The 21,156-nt window shown below is 39.5% G+C and overlaps 1 protein-coding gene across 5 annotated transcripts in view; it reads left to right on the plus strand.

Moving 5' to 3' along the window:
- The window catches only part of ZWILCH (zwilch kinetochore protein), a 45,266-nt gene that overhangs the window by 10,851 nt on the left and 13,259 nt on the right, over positions 1-21,156 (plus strand). For 3 of the 5 annotated variants that reach the window (XM_070377318.1, XM_070377322.1, XM_070377320.1), the window contains exons 4-15: positions 1,797-1,915; positions 4,979-5,205; positions 5,721-5,791; positions 6,097-6,252; positions 7,547-7,618; positions 11,630-11,723; positions 12,252-12,301; positions 14,262-14,367; positions 14,895-14,974; positions 16,554-16,710; positions 17,214-17,242; positions 20,171-20,307. In XM_070377318.1, the coding sequence (XP_070233419.1) occupies positions 1,797-1,915; positions 4,979-5,205; positions 5,721-5,791; positions 6,097-6,252; positions 7,547-7,618; positions 11,630-11,723; positions 12,252-12,301; positions 14,262-14,367; positions 14,895-14,974; positions 16,554-16,710; positions 17,214-17,242; positions 20,171-20,307 (1,298 nt within the window). The remainder of the gene's footprint in view (positions 1-1,796; positions 1,916-4,978; positions 5,206-5,720; positions 5,792-6,096; positions 6,253-7,546; positions 7,619-11,629; positions 11,724-12,251; positions 12,302-14,261; positions 14,368-14,894; positions 14,975-16,553; positions 16,711-17,213; positions 17,243-20,170; positions 20,308-21,156) is intronic. The other 2 variants (XM_005893288.2, XM_070377319.1) reach the window with 2 other exon arrangements.

Below are 21,156 nucleotides of genomic sequence, written 5' to 3' on the forward strand. Positions count from 1 at the left end.
GTCAGACTACCTAGATTCAGGGGCTTCCTTGATGGCTCAGTTGGTAAAGAATCCACCTGTAACGCAGGAGACCCCAGTTCCATTCTTGGGTCAGGAAGATCTTGTGGAGAAGGAATAGGCTACCCACTACAGTATTCTTGGACTTCCCCTGTGGCTCAGCTGGTAAAGAATTCGCCTGCAATGTGGGAGACCTGGGTTCGATCCCTAGCTTAGGTAGATCCCCTGGAGAAGGGAAAGGCTATCCACTCCAGTATTCGGGCCTATAGAATTCCGTGTACTGTATAGTCCATGGGATTGCAAAGAGTTGGACACAACTGAGCGACTTTCACTTTACCTAGATTCAAATGTGGGTTTTGCCGCTCAGCTGCTTATTCTATATAAGCTATTCAGACAGCCACTAGCTCAGTTTTCAGTCCATAAAATAGGGTTATTAATAGGATCTTTCTCAGGGTTTTTATGAAGAATAAAAGAAAGCTTGGAACAGTAGCTGGTACATAGTACATGCTCAGGAAATGTTATTTCGTTTAATTTTTGTTATTATTGGCAGTACTGAGCTATTTCACTACTTAAACACGTGGATATGAGAAACACAAATGAGAGCTGAGAATCCTAAGAGGAGTAGACTTAAGAAGTAAGGGCTGTGCATTAAAAAGAATGAAATAATGCTTTGCAACAACGTGGATGGACCTAGAGACTGTCACACTGAGCCCGAGACACAGTGACTTGGCTTGCACAGGCTGCAGGGCTCTGCTGGCTGCTGGAAACCCTTAGGATGTGTCTTCCTGAAAACTAACCAAAGTTGTTGCTGTTGTTTTAATTTTAAGAATTCTATTTGAGTATCTTTCTAAAAGATAGGTTTCTTCCTTAATATAATATACCATTGACTCCTGAACAACACAGGTTTTGGGATGCCCCACCATCTGTGTTGTTGAAAATCCTAGTGTAACTTTACAGTCGGCCCTCTGTATCTGTGGCTCTACATCCACAGATTCAACCAATCACGGACTGTGTAGTACTGCATTAAAAAAGTCCACATGTAAATGCACCTGCCTAGTCCAAACTTGTGTTGTTCAAGAGACAACTGTATTGCATAGTATAGTTTAGTATATACTACTACTAGGGCAGGGAGGCCTGGCGTGCTGCAGTCCACAGGGCCACAAAGAGTCGGACACGACTGAGCAACTGAACTGAATTACTAGTATAGTATGGTATCAGTACTAGTGTTATAGTATGCAATTAATATTATAGTATAGTGAAATTGGAACAATATTAGAATTATAGTATTAGTACCAGTATTATAGTGTAATATAATGTAGCATAGAATTACTATAATATAGCAAATCAATATAGTCTGGAACCATATACCCTATATTTCTGTAATAATGAGGTAATTAATGTCAGCTGCTGTAACAAATCCTGGAGACTTAGAAAATGAGTAGAAAGGGCTATGAACCTTCAAGTTTGGGGAATGACAAAATCAGGGAGTCTCCCATGGGTTTCCCTTGGTGTTTTGTATATAATTTTGTACATGGTAGAGCACTTCCTTTTCTGATGGTGTCATATACTTCCTTTATCAGTAGCAACGTAGATCAATATCTTCTTATTGGACAGTGGAAATACTTCTGATGAATGGTGAGATTTATTAGTACCCCGTTGGTTTCTAGCTATGATTCCTGTCCTAACCCAATCATTTTGCACTTCAGGGTCTGGAAATCAGTACATTGTTCTAGCATAGTGAAGAGTTGACTTTACCATAGTGTTCTCTTACCTGGTTAAATAATTAAATGTTTTTAAAGCCTTTAGAAAAGGAAGAACCAAGTCCTATTGAAGAGCTACAGTCTGAAGACACTGCTATTTCTGATCTCTCTACTGGTGAAAATGTTGGCCTGCTTGCTTTACCAATTGGGAGAGCCAGGTAAGTTTTTCTTACCATAGTGGTGAAGGGTAGGATGTAAACTCACCAGGCAGGCTACAGTCCATTGAGTCGCAAAAGAGTTGAACACAATTTAGCAACTAAACAACAAGAAATTGTTATAAACATTGGGAAAAGCATAGGTATTTAGCCCAGATCCCTCTCTTTCTCCTTCCCCACCTGCTTGATGGATATACTTAATACTTAGGATAGTTCTAAATACTTGACTGTCCCATGGGTAACTCAAGTGTGACTAAGATGATTACGGTGATCTGCCTTTTCTCCATCTCCTTCTACTGTTTAATGTTGTTGCTTCGTAATTGTTTTCCTTACTTCTAATCTGGTTCCTTGCCAATCTTTTTTCCTCACTCCTGCCAGAGTGGTTTTATGAAAGCCTGATTGTGTTGCTTCCATGTTTAAAAAGCCTTCCATGGTCCTTTTGCCTCGTGATAAAATCCAGATTCCTTCTGAGTGACACATAGGACACAAAGGAACCTTCAGCCTCCAGTCCAGGGCCCAGCAGGGATTTGGAAACACGCGGGGTACTTTGTGATCGTCACGATGACTCAGGGGCTCTGTTGGCCTGAGCCGTGGATGGTAAATGTTATGCAATGCCTGGGGCTCTCCTGTCCAATGACGAATTATCCCACCCGCATGCCAGAAGTGCCCCTGTTGGAATCCCTACTGCCTCTGTCTGCTTAGCTACCCTCCCCGCTCCTACCATATGACTTTCCGTCTGCCTGGTCTCCCTCAACTCCAAAGCCAAAAGTATTTGCTATCAGGGAGTCCTGGAGGATCTGGTCACATATATAATACTAGAGAATAAGGGGTCTTCCCTGGTGGTCCAGAGGTTAGGACTTCGCCTTCCAACGCAGTGGGGGTGCGGGTTCGATGCCTGGTCGGGGAGCTAAGACCCCACATCCCTCCTGGCCAAAAAGACAAAGCATAAAGCAGAAGCAATGTTGTAACAAATTCAGTAAGGACTTTAAAAATGGTCTACGTTAAAAAATCTTAAAAAAAAAAATACTGGAGAATAAGGACTATAGTAGTATTCAAAGTGACTTTCCTTCAGAGAGGGTTTTTTGTTTTGTTTTGCTGTGTAGAAACTTTTAAAATCTTTTGTAGTTGAGCACTCTTTAATGGCTTCTTGATTTTAAGTCCTATTTTTTCTTTCCTCTCCCACAACTTGAGAATTTTTTATTCACGTTGTTTCCTCTAGCCAGTGTTTGTTTGGATTCATCCATATGCTTATCATTTCTTTGCTCTCCATTTCTTCTTGCATTTCAGACCTTCCTTCTGGGATTATTATATTTCTTTTCTGAAGTACAGTCCCTTAGAAATGCCTTTTCTGAACATATGTTGGTAATAAATTTAGTTTTCATCTCTGAAAATTTGTAAGCTGTATTTTTGGGTAACTTTTAATTCTGATGCACTCTGAAATTTACAGAGAAGTGTAAAAGAACAGTACAAGAACTTCTGTGGACGCTTAACCAGGTTTCACCAAAATTTACATTTTGCTGCCTCTGCTTTGTGATTCTATGGCTTATTCCTCCTCCCCTCTGCTCCTCCTCTTATTCCTGTCCACACCTCATCTATATAACCACACACACACATTTTTGTAATGAAATATTGACAGTATGTTGGAGACACTGTGCTCTTTTACCCTTGAATACCTCACGATGTATTTCCTAAAACCTAGTACCTTCTCTTGTATAACCACAAGTCATCAAAATCTGGGAATTTAACATTGTTAAAATAATACTATCTGATTCACAGACTATATTCAAATTTTTGTGTTCGGTGACTAATGACCTCAAGCATCTCTTTATGTATTTATTGACTTCTTCCTTCTCCCACCCCTAACTTTATTGAGAAGTAATTGACATATTCTGTTATTTCTTTTGCTTAATCTCAGAGCCTGCTTCCACTCCCATTGACCCTGTAGCCCCACCATACTGAACTCTCTGCTTGTAGTAGCTATACTTTGTCAGTTTTTGGTGTGTGGATCTTGATCTGTCTGGTGTGCCTGTCTCTCACTTCTTCTCCGGGTGAAACATTTATGTATTTTGCCACTTTATTTCCAAATTTTTGTTTCTGGGACACTGTGATAGTGTGATGTATAAGAAGAAGCATATTTAGTCTTGGTCCACTGTTCCTGGAACCCAGCTCCTAAAAACCTTTGGAATTTCCTAGGGATTGAGAAGAATAAAGGTGTCTTTTTTAATGCTAATGAAGTGGCTTTTGGACCTCCCGCCCCTCCCCGCCCCCCCCTCCAGTAAATTATGGATAGGGGCTGGTTGCCTGGGGAACCAAGCCTGTGAGTAGAGGGTTGGAAGTTTGAGTCCCACCCAACCTCTGAAAGGGAGAGGGGCCAGAGTTTAAGTTTAGTCACCTGGTGAGGGGTTGGGACTCAACCCCTCCCTAAGTTCAGTCAGTCACCATTGTGACTATGTAATGAAACCTCCTTTAAAACCCAAAACGAGAGGGCTTGAAGAGCTTCTGGGTCGGTGAACACATGGAGGTACGGGAGAGCAGCTTGCTGGGAGAGGGCATGGAAGCTCTGTGCCCTTTGCCCCATACATTTTCCTTTGCTTCCCTTCTGTCTGGCTGGCTGTTCCTGAGTTCTACCCTTGTGTAATAAACTAGTAATCTAGCAAGTAAAATATTTCTCTTGAGTTCTGGGAGCAAATTAATTGAATTTAGGGAGGGGGTTGTCAGAACCTGTGATCTATAGACACATAGATGACAACTTGGACTTGGAACTGGCAATACAAGTTGGAGGTGAGGCAGTCTTGTAGGACTGAGCCTTTAACCTGTGGTTGCTGATGCTGTCTTTGGGTAGATAGTGTCAGAACTGAGTTGAATTGTAGAATTGCTAGTGTCAGAGAATTGCTTAGTGTAAGGAAAAAACCCCATTTGGGAATTGGTACAGAATGTTAGATGGTGATCAGAAGTGGGATCAGAGTCAGCATCGTAGCTATTGTTCATGATATCTTTGGAAAAGAAAACTTTTGACTGATCAAAAATCTCTACGTCTAATTTATTCTTCCTACTCTTGCTTGCAAGGCAGTTAATTGGATTTTATACCATGGCTCACAATCCTAATATGACCCATCTGAAGATTAATCGGCCAGTTACTGCCCTTCCTCCTCTCTGGGTAAGGTGTGATGGTTCAGATCCTGAAGGTATCAGTTGGCTGGGAGCTGAGCTTATCTCAACCAGTAGCAACATCACAGGAATTGTCTTGTACATGGTCACCTGTAAAGGTGAGAGCTCACTCCTCTTTTGTGGAGGTGTGTGTATTTATTTGTTTGTGTAATCACTGTTATTTGTGTACCACTGTATTTATTTGTGTAATCACTGTTTCATAGGTTTTACTAAAACTTGAGCACGAAGTGCACACAATGTAGCTTGTGTCAGCCACCACGAGTGTGCTCTAGTGTGTAACCTGCAGCATGTGGGAGACATTTCAGAGACAGATTTCCAAGAGTCTAAATAGGAGTTTATGGCTATTTTATTTGGGTTTCATTTCATTTACATGTGTGTATTTTTTAAAATTTTCATTGGAAGATAAAAAAGCTGAATATAATGATAATATAATTCCAGTGTCATAATAGGCATTTAATTATACTTTTGGTAGCAGTACTGACCTTTGTTCCACTTCCCTTGTTTTAAAAACATTTCATCTGTGGTTTAAAATTTAATTTTGATAGTTATTAATATTGTGAATTAGATTGTAATTTTCTAGCTCTAATGATGTAATTTTGAACTGTACCTGTAAAGTGTTTTTTTTAATCATGTCCTACAGTGGATAAAAATTTTTCTGTAAATCTTGAAGACCTAAAAAAGTCACACAAGAAAAGACATCACTTGTCTACTGTAAGTATTTCTCTTTCATATTATTTTCTTCTGACTGCTGTCAATCTGCCTTCCTAGTGTAAAGGATTTTTTTCATTCCTAATAGGACTAGATATTTTTCTATAGTATCAAAATGTTTATTTTCATATCAGCTAATGACTAAAAATATATGCCTTTTAGCTAATCTTTGTGATGAAAAAGAATTGTCTCGTTTTTCCGTTTGGCACAGCACTTTTTCTTCTTGGGGAAAAGAATCAGTCGTTTTGATAATGGGCCTTTGGCCTTGTGAAGGTGCCGCTGATGGTCTGCTGAATGTCTCTTTACAGTTAACAGCCAGCGGCTTTGCCCGGTACGAGCTCTTTAAGTCCACTGCCTTGGATGATACAGTTGCTGCCTCACAAACCACGATCACTTTGGATATTTCCTGGAGTCCTGTGGATGAGATCCTTCAGACCCCTCCGCTCTCTTCCACTGCAACTCTGGTAGGAGCCAGCCCTGCTTTCTGTTGAGTTTACTCACTGTGGGTTTACTTTGAACTTGCTAGTTCCTGGACAGCTCTGAAAGGTTCAGCCTGAAGTCTCGCCAGCACAGCCAGTGAAGGTTTTGCCAGGTGGTCTGATCCGTCAGTTATCTACAGTGCTGTAGTTATGTAACTTAAGAATTTTCAGTGGGGACCCAAATGGAATCATCACAGTGGCTCATTATCCCTGCTGTTCTTAAAGAATGCAGATGTTGAGAACACATCAACAATCGTTGTTCTGTTCAGCCCTTGCACCCTATATTTACATTTCTAGGATCTGTCTTAAGAAATTATTCAGAATTGGTAACAAAAATACATGGGCAAAGATATTCAGTGCAGTCATACAGCTGTGTTTTGAAAATATTAAAAACAAAACCTGAATGATGTTTAGAAAAATAAATAGATTTCCTGATGAAATATTATATACATATTTTAAAATTATGATTTAAAATATCTTTAATAATGAAAGAAAATGCTTATTATTAAGCAAAAAAAAAAGCCCCAAAAGTACAAAATTTATGTACAGTGGGATCTCAACTATGGTTTTAAAAAATATGTACACAAAGTCCTGGGTAGTGTTAAGAGTGGTTTTTCCCAGGGTGGTGGGCTGGTGAATAATTACACAATTACATTCTTAACACTTTTCTTTTCCTGCAGTAGGTGCTGACATACAATGGCGTTTACTAATTTCTTTCAAACCTCCTCACCCCGCTTCAGCTTTTTTTGTTTGTTTGTTTTACTGAGGGGAGGGACAGTTGTTTTTGGTGTGTGGTAATGCTAAGTTTGTCATTGAGTCTTTTTTTTTTATTTTTAATTGAAGGATAATTGCTTTACAATATTGTATTGGTTTCTGCCATATGTCAACATGAATCAGCCACAGGTATACATATGTCCCCCAGCTCCTGAACTTCCCTGTCACCTCCTACCCTGTCATCGAGTCTTGAAGTGTGTTTATATTTCTACTTCTTGTCCTTTTGGAAATTCAGTGACACAAGCAGGAGAGTGTGTGTTCTGTGTAGCTACAGTTGTATTGAGAGGGGTTGTGGTGGCCTGAATTGAGGTTTCTGTATTGGGATGGGCAGAGTCTATATTTCTGGGGAAGGCATACCAAATGGAAGTGTTGACCTAATTTTTCAATTCACTAGTGTTTTATGAAATATTTTTAAATGTGTGGGTAGTTTGAAATGCAAGTAACTGTGACCCTGATGGAGAAAAGATGGGATTACCAGTGAAAACTGACTCTGGGAACTTTTTAGAATATCAAGGTGGAATCGGGAGAGCCCAGAGGTCCTTTGAGTCAGCTTCACAGAGAACTGAAATTTCTCCTTGTGAGTATCCTTCTGGAATTTGTTACCTGCATTAGATCTCATATTTCCATAAAAATTTTTGCTAGTATCATTGTTATTTAATTTTGTGTTCTTCAAAATTTGTTCCAAATGTTACGTGCTTGGCAGTTGGGGCAGTTGTCCTTGCAATTAAAGGGAACATTTATCAGTGAGTTAGTAGTTAATAACAGTTCTTTCACCTTTTCTACTGAAGTATTTGGATTTTATTCATATGATGGATTCCCTACTTTCCAGGTGAGTCAGCTGCCAGTTTATTCCAAATGTGTATATAATCTGCTTGTTAATAACTGAAATTTGATCCTGAAGATTAATGAGCATGTGTTTCAAAAATTTTGTGTTTCAGTAATTTTAGCTCCGCTCTACAGATTCAATTCCAAAGGGGCGGGCAAGGGGGATTCATTTTAATGCAGAGGAAATTCTGTATGTCTTAAGTTGGCATACAAAGACAGTTATATCCAGTCACTGACTATAGTTACTTTTTTCTTTTCTTTTTTAAAGAGCTTTATTGATATAAATTATAGCCCATAAAATACTTTTGTTTTAAGTATAGAATTCAGTAGTTTTTAGTGTACTGACAGAGTTTGTACAGCCATGACCGTACTTAATTTTAGGATATTTTCGTCACCCCAAAAAGAAATCCCATACCCATTAACAGAAACCTGCCAGCCACTGATTCACCTTCTGTAGCGCTTCCTTCCTTTTTATTACTGAGTAACACCAGTGTAGAGGTGTAGTGTGTTTGTGTTTATCCATTTGTCAGTTAATGGGTATTTCAGTTGTTCTTACTTTTTGGCTATTCATGAATAATGCTGCCATGAATAGTATTTAAGTTTTTATGTGACATAGAGACTCTCAGGTGGGGTTGCTGGGTCACATGGTAGCTCTTTAACTACCTTTTAACTTTTAACTTTTTGTGTTTAACTTTTTGAGGAGCTGCCAGACTGAGTGGCTGCATCATTTTACATTCCCATAGCAGCGTATGAGGGTTCCAGTTTCTCCATATCCTTGCCTCCATATGCTTGATACTATATTTTTTATTGATGTTATAGCCATCCTAGTGGGGATGAAGTGATATCTCATTATGGTGGTGTTTTCTTGTTTTTTGGCTGCTTTGTGAGGCATTTGGGAGCTTAGTTCCCTGACCAGGGGTCAAACCCACACCCTTTGCAGTGGAAGTGCAGTCTTAGCCACTGGACCGCCAGGGAAGTCCCACATTATAGTTATGATTTGCGTTTCTCTGATGGCTAATGACATTGCACATGTTTTCATGTTCTAATTGGCTCCTACTTATTTCTTTAGCTTGATCTCACATCCTCCTCTGCTGCATTGAGCTCCCTGCTTATGGTAGCTCCCAGGCCATCACGCCATCGCTTTCTGGAGTGTGTGTCTCCATCTGCCCAGTGTGCCCTTTTCCCACCTCTTTGCCGGGTTATCTGTGACATCTTCACCTGAGACGATTTACTGATTCCCCAGAATAGGTTGTGCTGCCGTAGAACTTTACGCACACCCCTTGTCAGAGGGTTTATCAAACAGTAATTTCTCTACTCCTCTGCCTCCCCTACTAGACGTGAGTGCCAGGTACCTCATGGTGTCTTCCACTTCTACCACAGTACCAGGCATTTTTCATACTTTTACCTCCTCTCATTATTTCCCTGTTTGTGAAAAACTTGATACCTTTTCTACCTTTCTCATCTTTCTTCTTCCTTGAGAGCTTCTCTTTCAGGACCCTTCCCGTGGGCTTCTATCATACTTGTAACCTCCTATCTCTGCCCTCCTCTCTCCACCCCAGCAGAGGGCTTATCCATTTCGTGATTTGATGAATGCCTTTATAAGGGAACTCCAGACTCCTGTCTGTAAGCTGCTTCCACTTCCAATCTTTCCCACTTTCATCAGTTCAGTTCCCACTCTAGTAGAGCGTTCTTCCCTCCAATTCAGTTTGTCCAAAATGAAACTTGAATCAAATCTCCAGACTGGATCACTTTAATAAGCCCCTGATTTCTGTCTGCAGTTTCACCATTCCTTCCGTTCACAGGCTGGCAACCTTATCTGTTACTTCAGTAAGATCGAGTTACTGCCACAGCTGGAAGCTGCCATTCTGCTGTGTGCCCAGTATGTGGTGCTAGATGGTTCTGGTATGTTGCCTGAGGTGTCAGCAACTGGTAAATGGAAGAGCTGGCTTAAAACTCATTCAAACATATGTCTATCTGACTTGAAAGTCCAAGCTGTGTAATTAATGTAATCTCCCTTAGAAATTCACAGACTCTTCGATGTGCACGTTGCCATAATTTCTCCAAGTTCAATCCCCTGTATTTTTATAAATAGGTAGGATTTTTTTTTCTTTTCTTCTATTCCTCATATATTTCTGCCTATCTGTCTGTCTCTTCTCTGAAGTATACTTTTTTTTCCCCTTTGAGGTTTCTTTCACTGTGCCTATCTTACATAAAGCCCCTATCACTTCCCTTCTGGACCACTCTAATGATCTTTCACTGTTTCTCCACAGGGACACACACTCTTGGCATCTTGGGCAGAATCATGCTTTGTGGTTTGGGACCATTCTACATGCTGGAAGATATGTAGCCTCCTTGCATGCGTGCCAGGTTGCTTCAGTCATGTCTGACTCTTTGTGACCCTATGGAACATAGCCCTCCAGGCTCCTCTGTCCACAGGATTCTCTGGGCAAGAATACAGGAGTGGGTTCCCATGCCATCCTCCAGGAGATCTCAACCCAGGAATCGAACAGCAGTCTCCTTTGTCTCCTGTTTTAGCAGGCGGGTTCTTAACCACTAGCGCCACCTGTAGCATCCTTGCTGCTGCTGCTGCTAAGTCACTTGTCATGTCCAACTCTGTGCAACCCCATAGACGGCAGCCCACCAGGCTCCTCCATCCCTGGGATTCTCCAGGCAAGAACACTGGAGTGGGTTGCCATTTCCTTCTCCAGTGCATGAAAGTGAAAAGTGAAAGAAGTCTCTCAGTTGTATCTGACTCTTAGCGACCCCATGGACTGCAGCTTTGGCCCCTACCAAACTAAATGCCCACAGTCACTGTGACACCAGAATTGACCTTCACATTTTCCTGAAAACTCCCTGGGGGTGGAGGATGATCTTACTTCTATTGAGAAACATTGTACTTCTTTTTTTCCTTAGACTCTATCCTGAGTATTTGTGATGGGGGAATTCTCAGCTGCTTGATCATGTCATTTTCCTGCCAGAAAATCAACAGTGGCTGTTGTCTTCCAAATGAAATAAAAAAGTTATTTAAGATCACTCTTCCTGTTTAATCCCTACTCCTAGTCATCTTATTTCCTGCTGTTGCCTGGGGGTTTATTCCACCCTAGTGGAAACAGCTCATCCTCTCCATCGTATTGCCTGGGATGGTTCCCCCATATGAGTCAAGCCAGTGTTTCTCATTGTTCCTCTGGCTATTCCAGCCTCTTTTGACCTCAACCTCTTTCCTTACTTCAGTTTAGATACCCTACGTATAGGCATACATATTCATGTTATTTTTATGTAAACTTCTGTTCAGTCTCTGTAGCACACATAATTAAAGTTCAGAATACCATCTTTGGCATCAGACTGCTGGATATATGTCCTGGCATTGCCAGTTACCAACTGTGTGAGCTTAAGCAAGTTAATTAACCTCTTTTGGGCTCAGTAAAATGTGAGTGATAGTGGTATCTGCCTCACGGGATTTTTGTGAGGATTAAATAACATACTGCATATGAAACATTTAGAATAGTTCCTGGCGTCTCATTAAACATTCAGGAAAAATAGGTGTTAGGAATGCCCTGGAGGTCCAGTGGTTAGGACTCCATGCTCTCACTGCTGAGGGCCTGGGTTTGATTCTTGGTGCAGGAACTAAAATCCCACAAGGTGGGTGGTGCAGCTAAGAAAAAAGATACTAATGTTATTAATATTGATAATACATCTTACTGATAACTTTGTATTTTGCTAACAAGTTTTGGGGTTTTTTTGTTTGTTTTTAAATCTCCCACAGGTTTTGGCTGATGGTTTGAGGACTGGTGTAACTGAATGGCCTGAGCCTCTGGAAGCAAAATCTGCTGTTGAACTTGTGCAGGAATTTCTGAATGGTGTTTGTTTTCGTGACTCACACTTGGCTTTTGTTTGTTTTTTCTTAATTGGGAATTTATGCTTGCTATATTTAAATGTAAATTTTTTTTTAGGCTTAGTATTTTTTTTTTTGTTAGCTATACCTAAAGCTGTAGGTCTGTCATGGTGAGAGGGGCAGCTTTCATTCTGAATTGCTAATGATAAAAATCTCAGTGATTTTAAGAATTAATAATATGTATTTAATTTACATTTTATATACTGCAGTCATATTTGAGATTGTGGAAGAAGAGGGACGAAACAGTGACCTTAGAGCACCTACCATGTGCTTGACATGTGTGCCAGGGGCTTTCACTGTATCTCAGTCCATCCTTACACCCCTGCCTAGTGGGCATCTAGTCAACCTCCATTGGAGAGTTAAATAATTGCTAAAATACCTGGTCATCATTCTACTCTCCTCATTTGCCATTTGAAAACAGGATTAGAGTGGAAATAATTGGGAAAGAAGGAGAATAAAATCCAGAGTTTAATAAGCTTTTGCCACTTTCTAGAGTTAAGTAAGCTGAATGAATTTGGTGATTCTACAAAAAAAGACACCGAGGTAAGTGATTGTTATCGGAAAAGTACACTGAAAGAGCTTGTAAAATTGGGTTGTACTGTTGTCTTTCACATCATACGATTGCAAATGGGTCTGCTACAGCCAAGGTGGCATTTTGAGGGTAGTTTTTTGTTGGTCTTTGATGTCAGCGCTAGTGATTACTTTCCTTAAAAACTGATGGATATGTTTAAAGAGAACTAGGACGTATTTATTATTAATTGTTTAACTGCAGAAAAATGGAAATGACTATGTTAATATACTATGAGGTGATAAGGCAACGCCAAAGAATGCTCAAACTACCGCACAATTGCACTCATCTCACACGCTAGTAAAGTAATGCTCAAAATTCTCCAAGCCAGGCTTCAGCAATACGTGAACTACAAACTTCCAGATGTTCAAGCTGGTTTTAGAAAAGGCAGAGGAACCAGAGATCAAATGGCCAAATCCGCTGGATCATGGAAAAAGCAAGAGAGTTCCAGAAAAACATCTACTTCTGCTTTATTGACTATGCCAAAGCCTTTGTGTGGATCACAATAAACTGTGGAAAATTCTGAAAGAGATGGGAATACCAGACCACCTGATCTGCCTCTTGAGAAATCTGTATGCAAGTCAGGAAGCAACACTTAGAACTGGACGTGGAACAACAAACAGACTGGTTCCAAATAGGAAAAGGAGTTCGTCAAGGCTGTATATTGTCACCCTGTTTATTTAACTTCTATGCAGAGTACATCATGAGAAACGCTGGACTGGAAGAAGCACAAGCTGGAATCAAGATTGCCGGGAGAAATATCAATAACCTCAGATATGCAGATGACACCACCCTTATGGCAGAAAGTGAAGAGAAACTCAAAAGCCTCTTATTAAAAGTGGAGAGTGAAAAAGTTGGCTTAAAGCTCAACATTCAGAAAACGAAGATCATGGCATCCGGTCCCACCACTTCATGGGAAATAGATGGGGAAACAGTGGAAACAGCGTCAGACTTTATTTTTTGGGGCTCCAAAATAACTGCAGATGGTGACTGCAGCCATGAAATTAAAAGACGCTTACTCCTTGGACAGAAAGTTATGAACAACCTAGATAGCATATTCAAAAGCAGAGACATCACTTTGCCAACAAAGGTCCTTCTAGTCAAGGCTATGGTTTTTCCAGAGGTCATGTATGGATGTGAGAGTTGGACTGTGAAGAAGGCTGAGCGCCGAAGAATTGATGCTTTTGAACTGTGGTGTTGGAGAACACTCTTGCGAGTCCCTTGGACTGCAAGGAGATCCAACCAGTCCATTATGAAGATCAGCCCTGGGATTTCTTTGGAAGGAATGATGCTAAAGCTGAAACTCCAGTACTTTGGCCACCTCATGCGAAGAGTTGACTCATTGGAAAAGACTCTGATGCTGGGAGGGATTGGGGGCAGGAGGAGAAGCGGACAACAGAGGACGAGATGGCTGGATGGCATCACTGACTGGATGGACGTGAGTCTGAGTGAACTCCGGGAGTTAGTGATGGACAGGGAGGCCTGGCGTGCTGCGATTCATGCGGTTGCAAAGAGTCGGACACGACTGAGCGACTGATCTGATCTGATCTGATATTATTATAGCATGTTAATAGGCTATGAGATAGTACATTACTGTGCCGTCGGTGGCATTATTAAATTGTGCTAAACCTGTTGTCATTTGACAAGTAGGAAAATGGAGACCTAGGTAATTAAATATTTTTCCAGGGGAGGAAAACCAAATGCTTGCTTTTAGGCATCAGAGTTTGAAAGCAATTTTAGGGGTTCTGTTTTTCACTGTCTGTTTACTTGTATCTCCTCATTAATGGATGAAGTTGTAGAAGATACATTCATGCCTCTTATATGTGTTCATGATCCCACCTTTTCTCAGAGCAACATTTGCAAGTTTACTGGTCTTAAACTATTGTGCTTTTTAAAAAATAAACTGAGTATTTTTGGCACTCACTTCTTTTCCAGATAGTGAAGCATGACGCTGCTGCAGTTGATGGGTCTATTGAGTGTCTTCTCACAGTACGGGGTGATCTCGATTTTGCTGAGCAGCTGTGGTGCAAAATGAGCAGTAGTAGGTGTCCATCAGCATTGTGAAATAAAATTTTTCCTGTTATTTCTTAGGTTTACTTTTAAGTCTTTTGAAAATAATAATGTATATTGCTAGCCTTGTATGGACATCTGGTTTCTGTTTTATCAAACTCAGTTCTAATAATGCATTGGCATATTTTGCTCGAGAATTATACTAAGACCAGGCAATTCATAGAACCTGTTCTTTACTCCTGCCTGAAGATTTAGGTGGGTTCTATGCTGTATTTGTATTAACCAAAACATATCTTAATGAAATTATAATTATTAAGAAAAGGAAAAGATATTCCATAATATTTGACTGAATATATTATTTTATGGCAACGAGTTTAATTTCTTTCTTTAAAAATGCTGCCTTTGGAGGGGGAGGGGGACTTTAATTTCTCTCCCTTTTCACCATCCCTAAAGTTCAGATACTTGTCTTCCCTCTTCATTGTGTATCCTTAAAATGAATGACGTGTTTGATCTGCAGAAATAACTATGAGAATAATGTTAGACTAACTTGCTTTAAAGGTGTGATTTCTTATCAAGACTTGGTGAAGTGTTTCTCGTTGGTCATCCAGAGTCTGCAGCGTGGTGCTATTCAGCCATGGGTAGGTTCAGTAGTGTGTGTGTGCTCCTTTTCAGCAGCAGAGCAGACTGATGACGGGCACAGGCTCTGCAGCAGACTGCCTGAGTTTGAATTTTTGTTTTGCAACTCTCTTACCTGTATACACTTGGCCAGGGTCCTTAATTCATGTGAAGCACTTAGGACCTAGTTCATAGTTAAGTGCACAGCATTTATAAGCTACCTCTATTGTCATTGCTGTTGCTGTGAACAGTCCTTCTCATATACTACTGATGAGAGTACAGATTGGAACACTATAAAGCAATTATGATAATGTACTGAGATCCTCAAAATGAATTCATCCTAAGGCCATATGCAGAAGTATGTGTCAAGAGTTTATGTATTAGGGGCTTCCCTGGTCTCGGAAGATCCCACATGCAGTGGAGCCAGCTAAGCCTGCGCGCTGCAACTGCTGAAGCCTGTGAGCCTAGAACCTGTACTCGGCAACAAGGGAAGCCACGCCGTGGCACCGCAGTGAAGAGCGGCCCCCGCTTGCTGCAGCAGAGAGCCCATGTGCGCCAGTGAAGACTCACCATGGCCAAAAGAAATAAGCCTTTTTAAAAAAAGATTGTAGTGGGATGCTCGTTATAGCCTCATTTACAGTAGCAAAAATTGTAAATGACCTATTAATGAATGTCTAAGTAAATCATGAAACAGCCACATAATGGAACATGTTAATAGTTACTACAGATGATGTGCAGAAATGCTTACAGTGGTGTGTGGAGAAATGCTTACAATGTTCAGTGAAAGATAGAAATCTTGGAGAGAAAAACCTGTGAACAAATATGCTAAAATACGCCAATCCCTTCTGGTGGTAGGGTTACAAATAAATTTCTCCAACTGCATTATACATTTCTGTATTTTATGGATTTTCCATGATGAATTTATAGTTTTATAATGAAAAAATCTAAGTTAAAAGCTAGAAACAAAAAGATTCCTCATTTAGTAGAATTATTTTAAATAATGCAACTGCCAATTCATAACAAGATAGAAACTTCCTAGGTGTGAACAGAGATACACTCTAGAGCAGAAGCTTGCAAACCCTCCCTCTATTTGATCATTCTGTGCATTTTAGTCTTGCCCATTGAATTTTTCTTAAGAGCTTCTGTTTGTGAGATATTTACAAGTATATCCTACCATGTACAACAAGTGCAAAGTGAAAATAGTATTAAAAAAGAAAAATGCAAAGGATTGTGTTGGAAATTTGAGTTAACAGAAGGACAGTAAATGAGAAAATGTCAAATGTCAAATATTTTAGGTATGTTTAAATTTAATTGTTTAGCATTTAGAACACATGTTAGATCTAGTAAGTTCACAGCTTTTTTTATTCTCCAAATGATTGAGTTAGTCTGTTGGCTATTATAGCCAATAAGGAGGTTTTGGGAATGGCATTTTAGAAACAGATAGGTTTGTAACTTAGAGGCTTTCATTCAAATAATTTATAATGTCAGGAGATGAAAAAATTTAAGTTTATAATTTTTTAGTTAATGCAGTTTGCTTCTCTTTCACTTACTGGACTTTTTATAGTTTTAATTGTGGCTTTATAAACTTTTCCCAATCTCTAGCTTCATAGTGGGAGTAACAGTTTACTGAGTAAGCTCATTCATCAGTCTTACTATGGAACCATGGACACGGTTTCTCTCAGTGGGACTGTTCCGGTTCAGATGCTTTTGGAAATTGGTTTGGATAAACTGAAGAAAGATTATATCTGTTTTTTCATAGGTAAGTCCCTTTCCCAACTCAAAAAAGTAAAAGCAACATCATAGTTGTCAGCCATAGGTATGCTCAGATTTTATCTTTGTACTTGACCCTGATTGTTTGTGGTCCTGGCTTTGCCTCTGGTTCACTATGAGACAGGCACTTTCATTTTCTGAGCCTTATTTTTTTGTTTAATAAATAGATTAGATTAAAGATAACTATAGGTTTTGTTTGTCTTTATTTCAAATGTTTTGAGATTCTTTAGGGTAAATGTAAATAAAACCCTTTTTTAAAATGACATGCTGTTTTAATACTCATCACCTTGTTTCTATTAGGGGCAAACTGTGATCATTTTTAGAATAAGTATTTATGATGTAATGTACAAGAAAATTCAGCATTTTGTGAGAAACTGTTTAGCTTGAGCATTTCTTTTATATATGAACTATGAAATGTTTGTCTTAGCTTGTTTGATTTGTAGTAGATAAAACCTAAAGCTTATTGGCATCTCTTCGTTTTTTTCTTGATAGGTCAGGAACTTGCATCTTTGAATCATTTGGTGAGTTTTTATTCTCAAGTTGATTTTTCTTTTATTTGGTCATTCTGCCACACAGTTATTAAGTGCCTATTCTGTGCCAGCTTATGTCCTAGGAAACAGATAAATTAAGACAGGCAATTACATTGTCTAGTAAAACAAACAAAAAAGTAGCCCATCTAATGTCACCTCTCATTCTCTGTAAACGTATGATACTGCCTGACATAAGGTTGTATCCTGCGTAAGCCAGTGTACTTCCACAATTCTTCATTTATCTAAAGTGGTTAGAGAATGCCTTTCTGTGTTTGATAAGCCCTACAGAGGAATATTCGCTTTATATTCTTTTGACCCATTTCTTTATTTCTTCTTTGTTTTTATTTATGTATTTATTTGGTTGGGCCTGGTCTTAGTTGGGCCTGGGATCTAGTTCACTGAGCATGGATCAAACCCAGGCCCCCTGCATTGGAAGTGTGGAGTCTTAGCCACCAGACCACTAGAGAAGTATCTTGACCCATTTCTTTTACACGTAAAAGATTACTTTTCAAAGAATTTGCTATGCTCTTTAACATATTGATTCAAAAAATATTTCTGTGTTTCAGGGTCATGATTATGAGCTTTTGTATTTCCCTAATATCTTGAATTAGAAACTTAAGGAGATTAAAGAACATCCATAATGACCTTTGACATTTGTTGGACGATTCTTTTAGAAAATAGATCTTCAAATGATATCTGGTCTCATAAAAATACAAGATAGGATAACTCCAGCTTCATCTATTATGCAATGTAACACTCAACTGGATTCTATTGAGGTTAATTTTTGATATTCCAAGTTTAAACATTTTATTAAAGGTGTGCATTTTTAGTGGAAACTTTTTAATACATTTTCTTAAGCTTAGGAAAGTAATAACTTTTTGAAAATAAAAATATAATGCAATTATACCCTTAATCTCATCACTCAAATGTGAGTACCCTTATTTTTATGAATTCCCCTCAAGTCATTTAATATGCCTGTTTTTTCAAATATGGTTTGATTTCAGATTTTTGACACAATATTTCTTAGACTTTGAGAATCTCCCAGAAGACTTGTTAAAATGCTGATTCCTAGACCCCTGACTCAGTAGGTCAAGGGCTCTGGAATATGTGTTGTTGTTGTTGTTATTGTTTGGCTGTACCACATGGCTTGTGTGTGGCTCATTTCCTTGACCAAGAATTGAACCCTGGCCGTGGCAATGAAAGCCCAGAATGCTAACCACCAGGCAACCAGGGAACTCCTTGGAATATATTTTTCTAAACAAACCGTCTCATCTCCAGATGATTCAGATGCTGGTGGTTTGCAGCAATATTAGTTTTCTATTGCTGCTATAATAAATTACCCCCACACACTTAGTGTCTCAAAGCCACACACACAAATGCATTACTTTATAGTTGTATAGTTCAGAAGTCCAGTCTGGGTCTCACTAGGCTAAAATCAGGGTGTTGGCAGGCTGTGTTCCTGTCTGGAGCCTGCCTGTAAGGGAAGATCATTTCCTGCTCATATGAGTTATTATTGATAGCAGAATTCAATTCCTTGTGATTATAGACCTGAGGCTGTACTGCCTCCCAAGTAGTCAGGAACTTCAGGCTTTGTCACCTCTGCGGGGTCTTGGGGACAGGCAGAGGTAGACCAGCCTGGGTTGTAGCATGAGCAGAGAGAAGCGAAGGGGAAGAACAGTCTGGATCTGTTCTTTGTTTTAAAAAAAAAAAAAGATCTAGGTGGTCCACTTCCAGAGTGGTCAGGGGACCACTGGGAATGTGGGTGGCAGCTGCAAGGAATGTCGTAATTTGTAGCCAGTGGTGAGTGGGACTGTTTTGGGTCTTCCCTTCCTGGGACTTGACTGTTTTCTTACTCGTGTTATTTTCACATTTTGGAATAATCTGGGTCAGCATTTTAGCTGGGTGCTCTGCTCAGTTTCACAAGGCTGAAATCAAGGTATCATCTGGAGACTTGATTAGGGAAAGATCCGCTTTCAAATTCCCTCGCATTGTTGACAGAATTCATTGATTCATGACCCTTTGATGAAGGTTCCCATTTTCTTACTAGCTGTTGGCCCAGGACCATCTCCATGTCCTCGAGGTCACTTGGGGGTTCTTCCATGTGGCCGTCTCCACAGTGCCACAGTTTGTTTCTTCAGAGCCAGTGGGAGAGCATCTCTGATGCTTAGAGCTCACTGACACAAGTAATGACCAGGAGATTATCTCCCTTTTGATTAATTCAAAGTCAATCAGTAACCTAATCATGGGAGTAACAGCCTACCATCCTGGCCTCACTTGAGAAGAAGGGATTATATAAGATGTATATTCCAGGGGGTAAGAATCTTAGCATTGTAGAATTCCACTTACCATGGATTATTTCCTTAGGATTAATTCTCAGAAATAGGTCTGAGCATTTTATGATGCTTCACATAACCTTGCCAACTTTCTTTTCCAAAAGGTCATACCAATTTACCAGTAATATATGTTAGTAGAAGCTTACCAATGCACTTGATTTATTTCTTGGTACTACAGGTTTACTATCTATTTTTAAAAGTGAATATGCCCATCAGCCTGGCAAGCTTATTGAAGTTAAGAATTATCTTGTGGGTTTGCCATTCTTTCCATCTGGAGAGTTTGGTGGGTGGTACCAGTTACCTACTTGGACCTCCTCGGTGAAGCAGTTCTGTGATTTGCCTTTACCAAAGAATATGCATAATGGTTTGCTTAGAACATTCTTAGAGAAGACTTACTTAAGAGTTTAGTTTAAAGAATAGTATTGAGAGGAGGAAAGCTACCTAGTGGCTTCTTCTCCCTAACCCCAAGCCCCCACCTGTTAATCAAACATCCCCACTCAGGTGTAGTAGGCATAGTTAATTCTTTCCGGAGATGCCGCTTGTTCTTTAACTCCTTATTTCCCATGTCCATTTTCTTTTATTCCAGGAATATTTCATTTCTCCATCAGTAGATACACAGGAGCAGGTTCATCGTGTTCAAAAACTCCACCATATTCTTGAAATAGTAGTCAGTTGCATGCTTTTCATTAAACCTCAACATGAACTCCTCTTTTCTTTAACACAGTAAGTATTTCTGTTGTTTACTTCATAAAAATGTACTCTCTTCTGAAATAGTTGCAGCCAAAATAAGTGCCCTTTTTATTATCAGTTAGGGTAGAATCTGTGTACCTTCTCTTCATAGTAACAGAAAGGTTCTAAGTCACTGCCATGAGAAGGAAAGACTTTGGATTCAGGAGGAATCGAGCTGCACACTTGGATCTGGCACTTCCTTTCTAAGGAAGTTTCCTTTCACTGCATCTTGTTTTTCATCTATAAGAACAGCGTAATATATATAAAGTACTTGACACTTAGGTACTTAATAAATACTAGTTCCTTCTGTTTTCTTCATATCCCTATAAATTTGAGTCAAGCTAATCATTGCCCGCCGTCTATATGGTGACTGAATGGAATCAGATTTCATCAGACCTATGTCAATAGTGTTGCTGAAATTTTAGAGGGTCTGTCAGTTTGGCTAAAAATAGTTTGGAATAATCTTTACACATGGATCCTGGATGTCTTATTTGTATTTTTTGAGTCTTCAAACTGGAAATAAGTATACCATTGAGTGGAAGAACTGGGATTCTTTTTCCCTGTGAAAGAAAATGTACCATTGCCTTTTCCAGAATTAGAATTTGCCTTAGTCGTAAAGGGAAAAGTTTGAAATTGTTACTAGGTTTTTTTGTTTGTTTGGGGGGTGTTTCTTCCCATTAAAGATCAGTAGTATGGGTGAGTTAACTTTTAATTCCCCATACTGGGAAAACAGTGGAAGCTGTATCTTTGTCTCTCTTTTGCCTTTCTTTGTCTTTCCAATACCTTTCTCCCCACTTACACCTTTACTTGAGCTCAACTAAAATGTATTTTATATTTATGAGC

Source organism: Bos mutus, chromosome 10 (genome assembly GCF_027580195.1).
Source record: "Bos mutus isolate GX-2022 chromosome 10, NWIPB_WYAK_1.1, whole genome shotgun sequence".
Taxonomy (NCBI): domain Eukaryota; kingdom Metazoa; phylum Chordata; class Mammalia; order Artiodactyla; family Bovidae; genus Bos; species Bos mutus.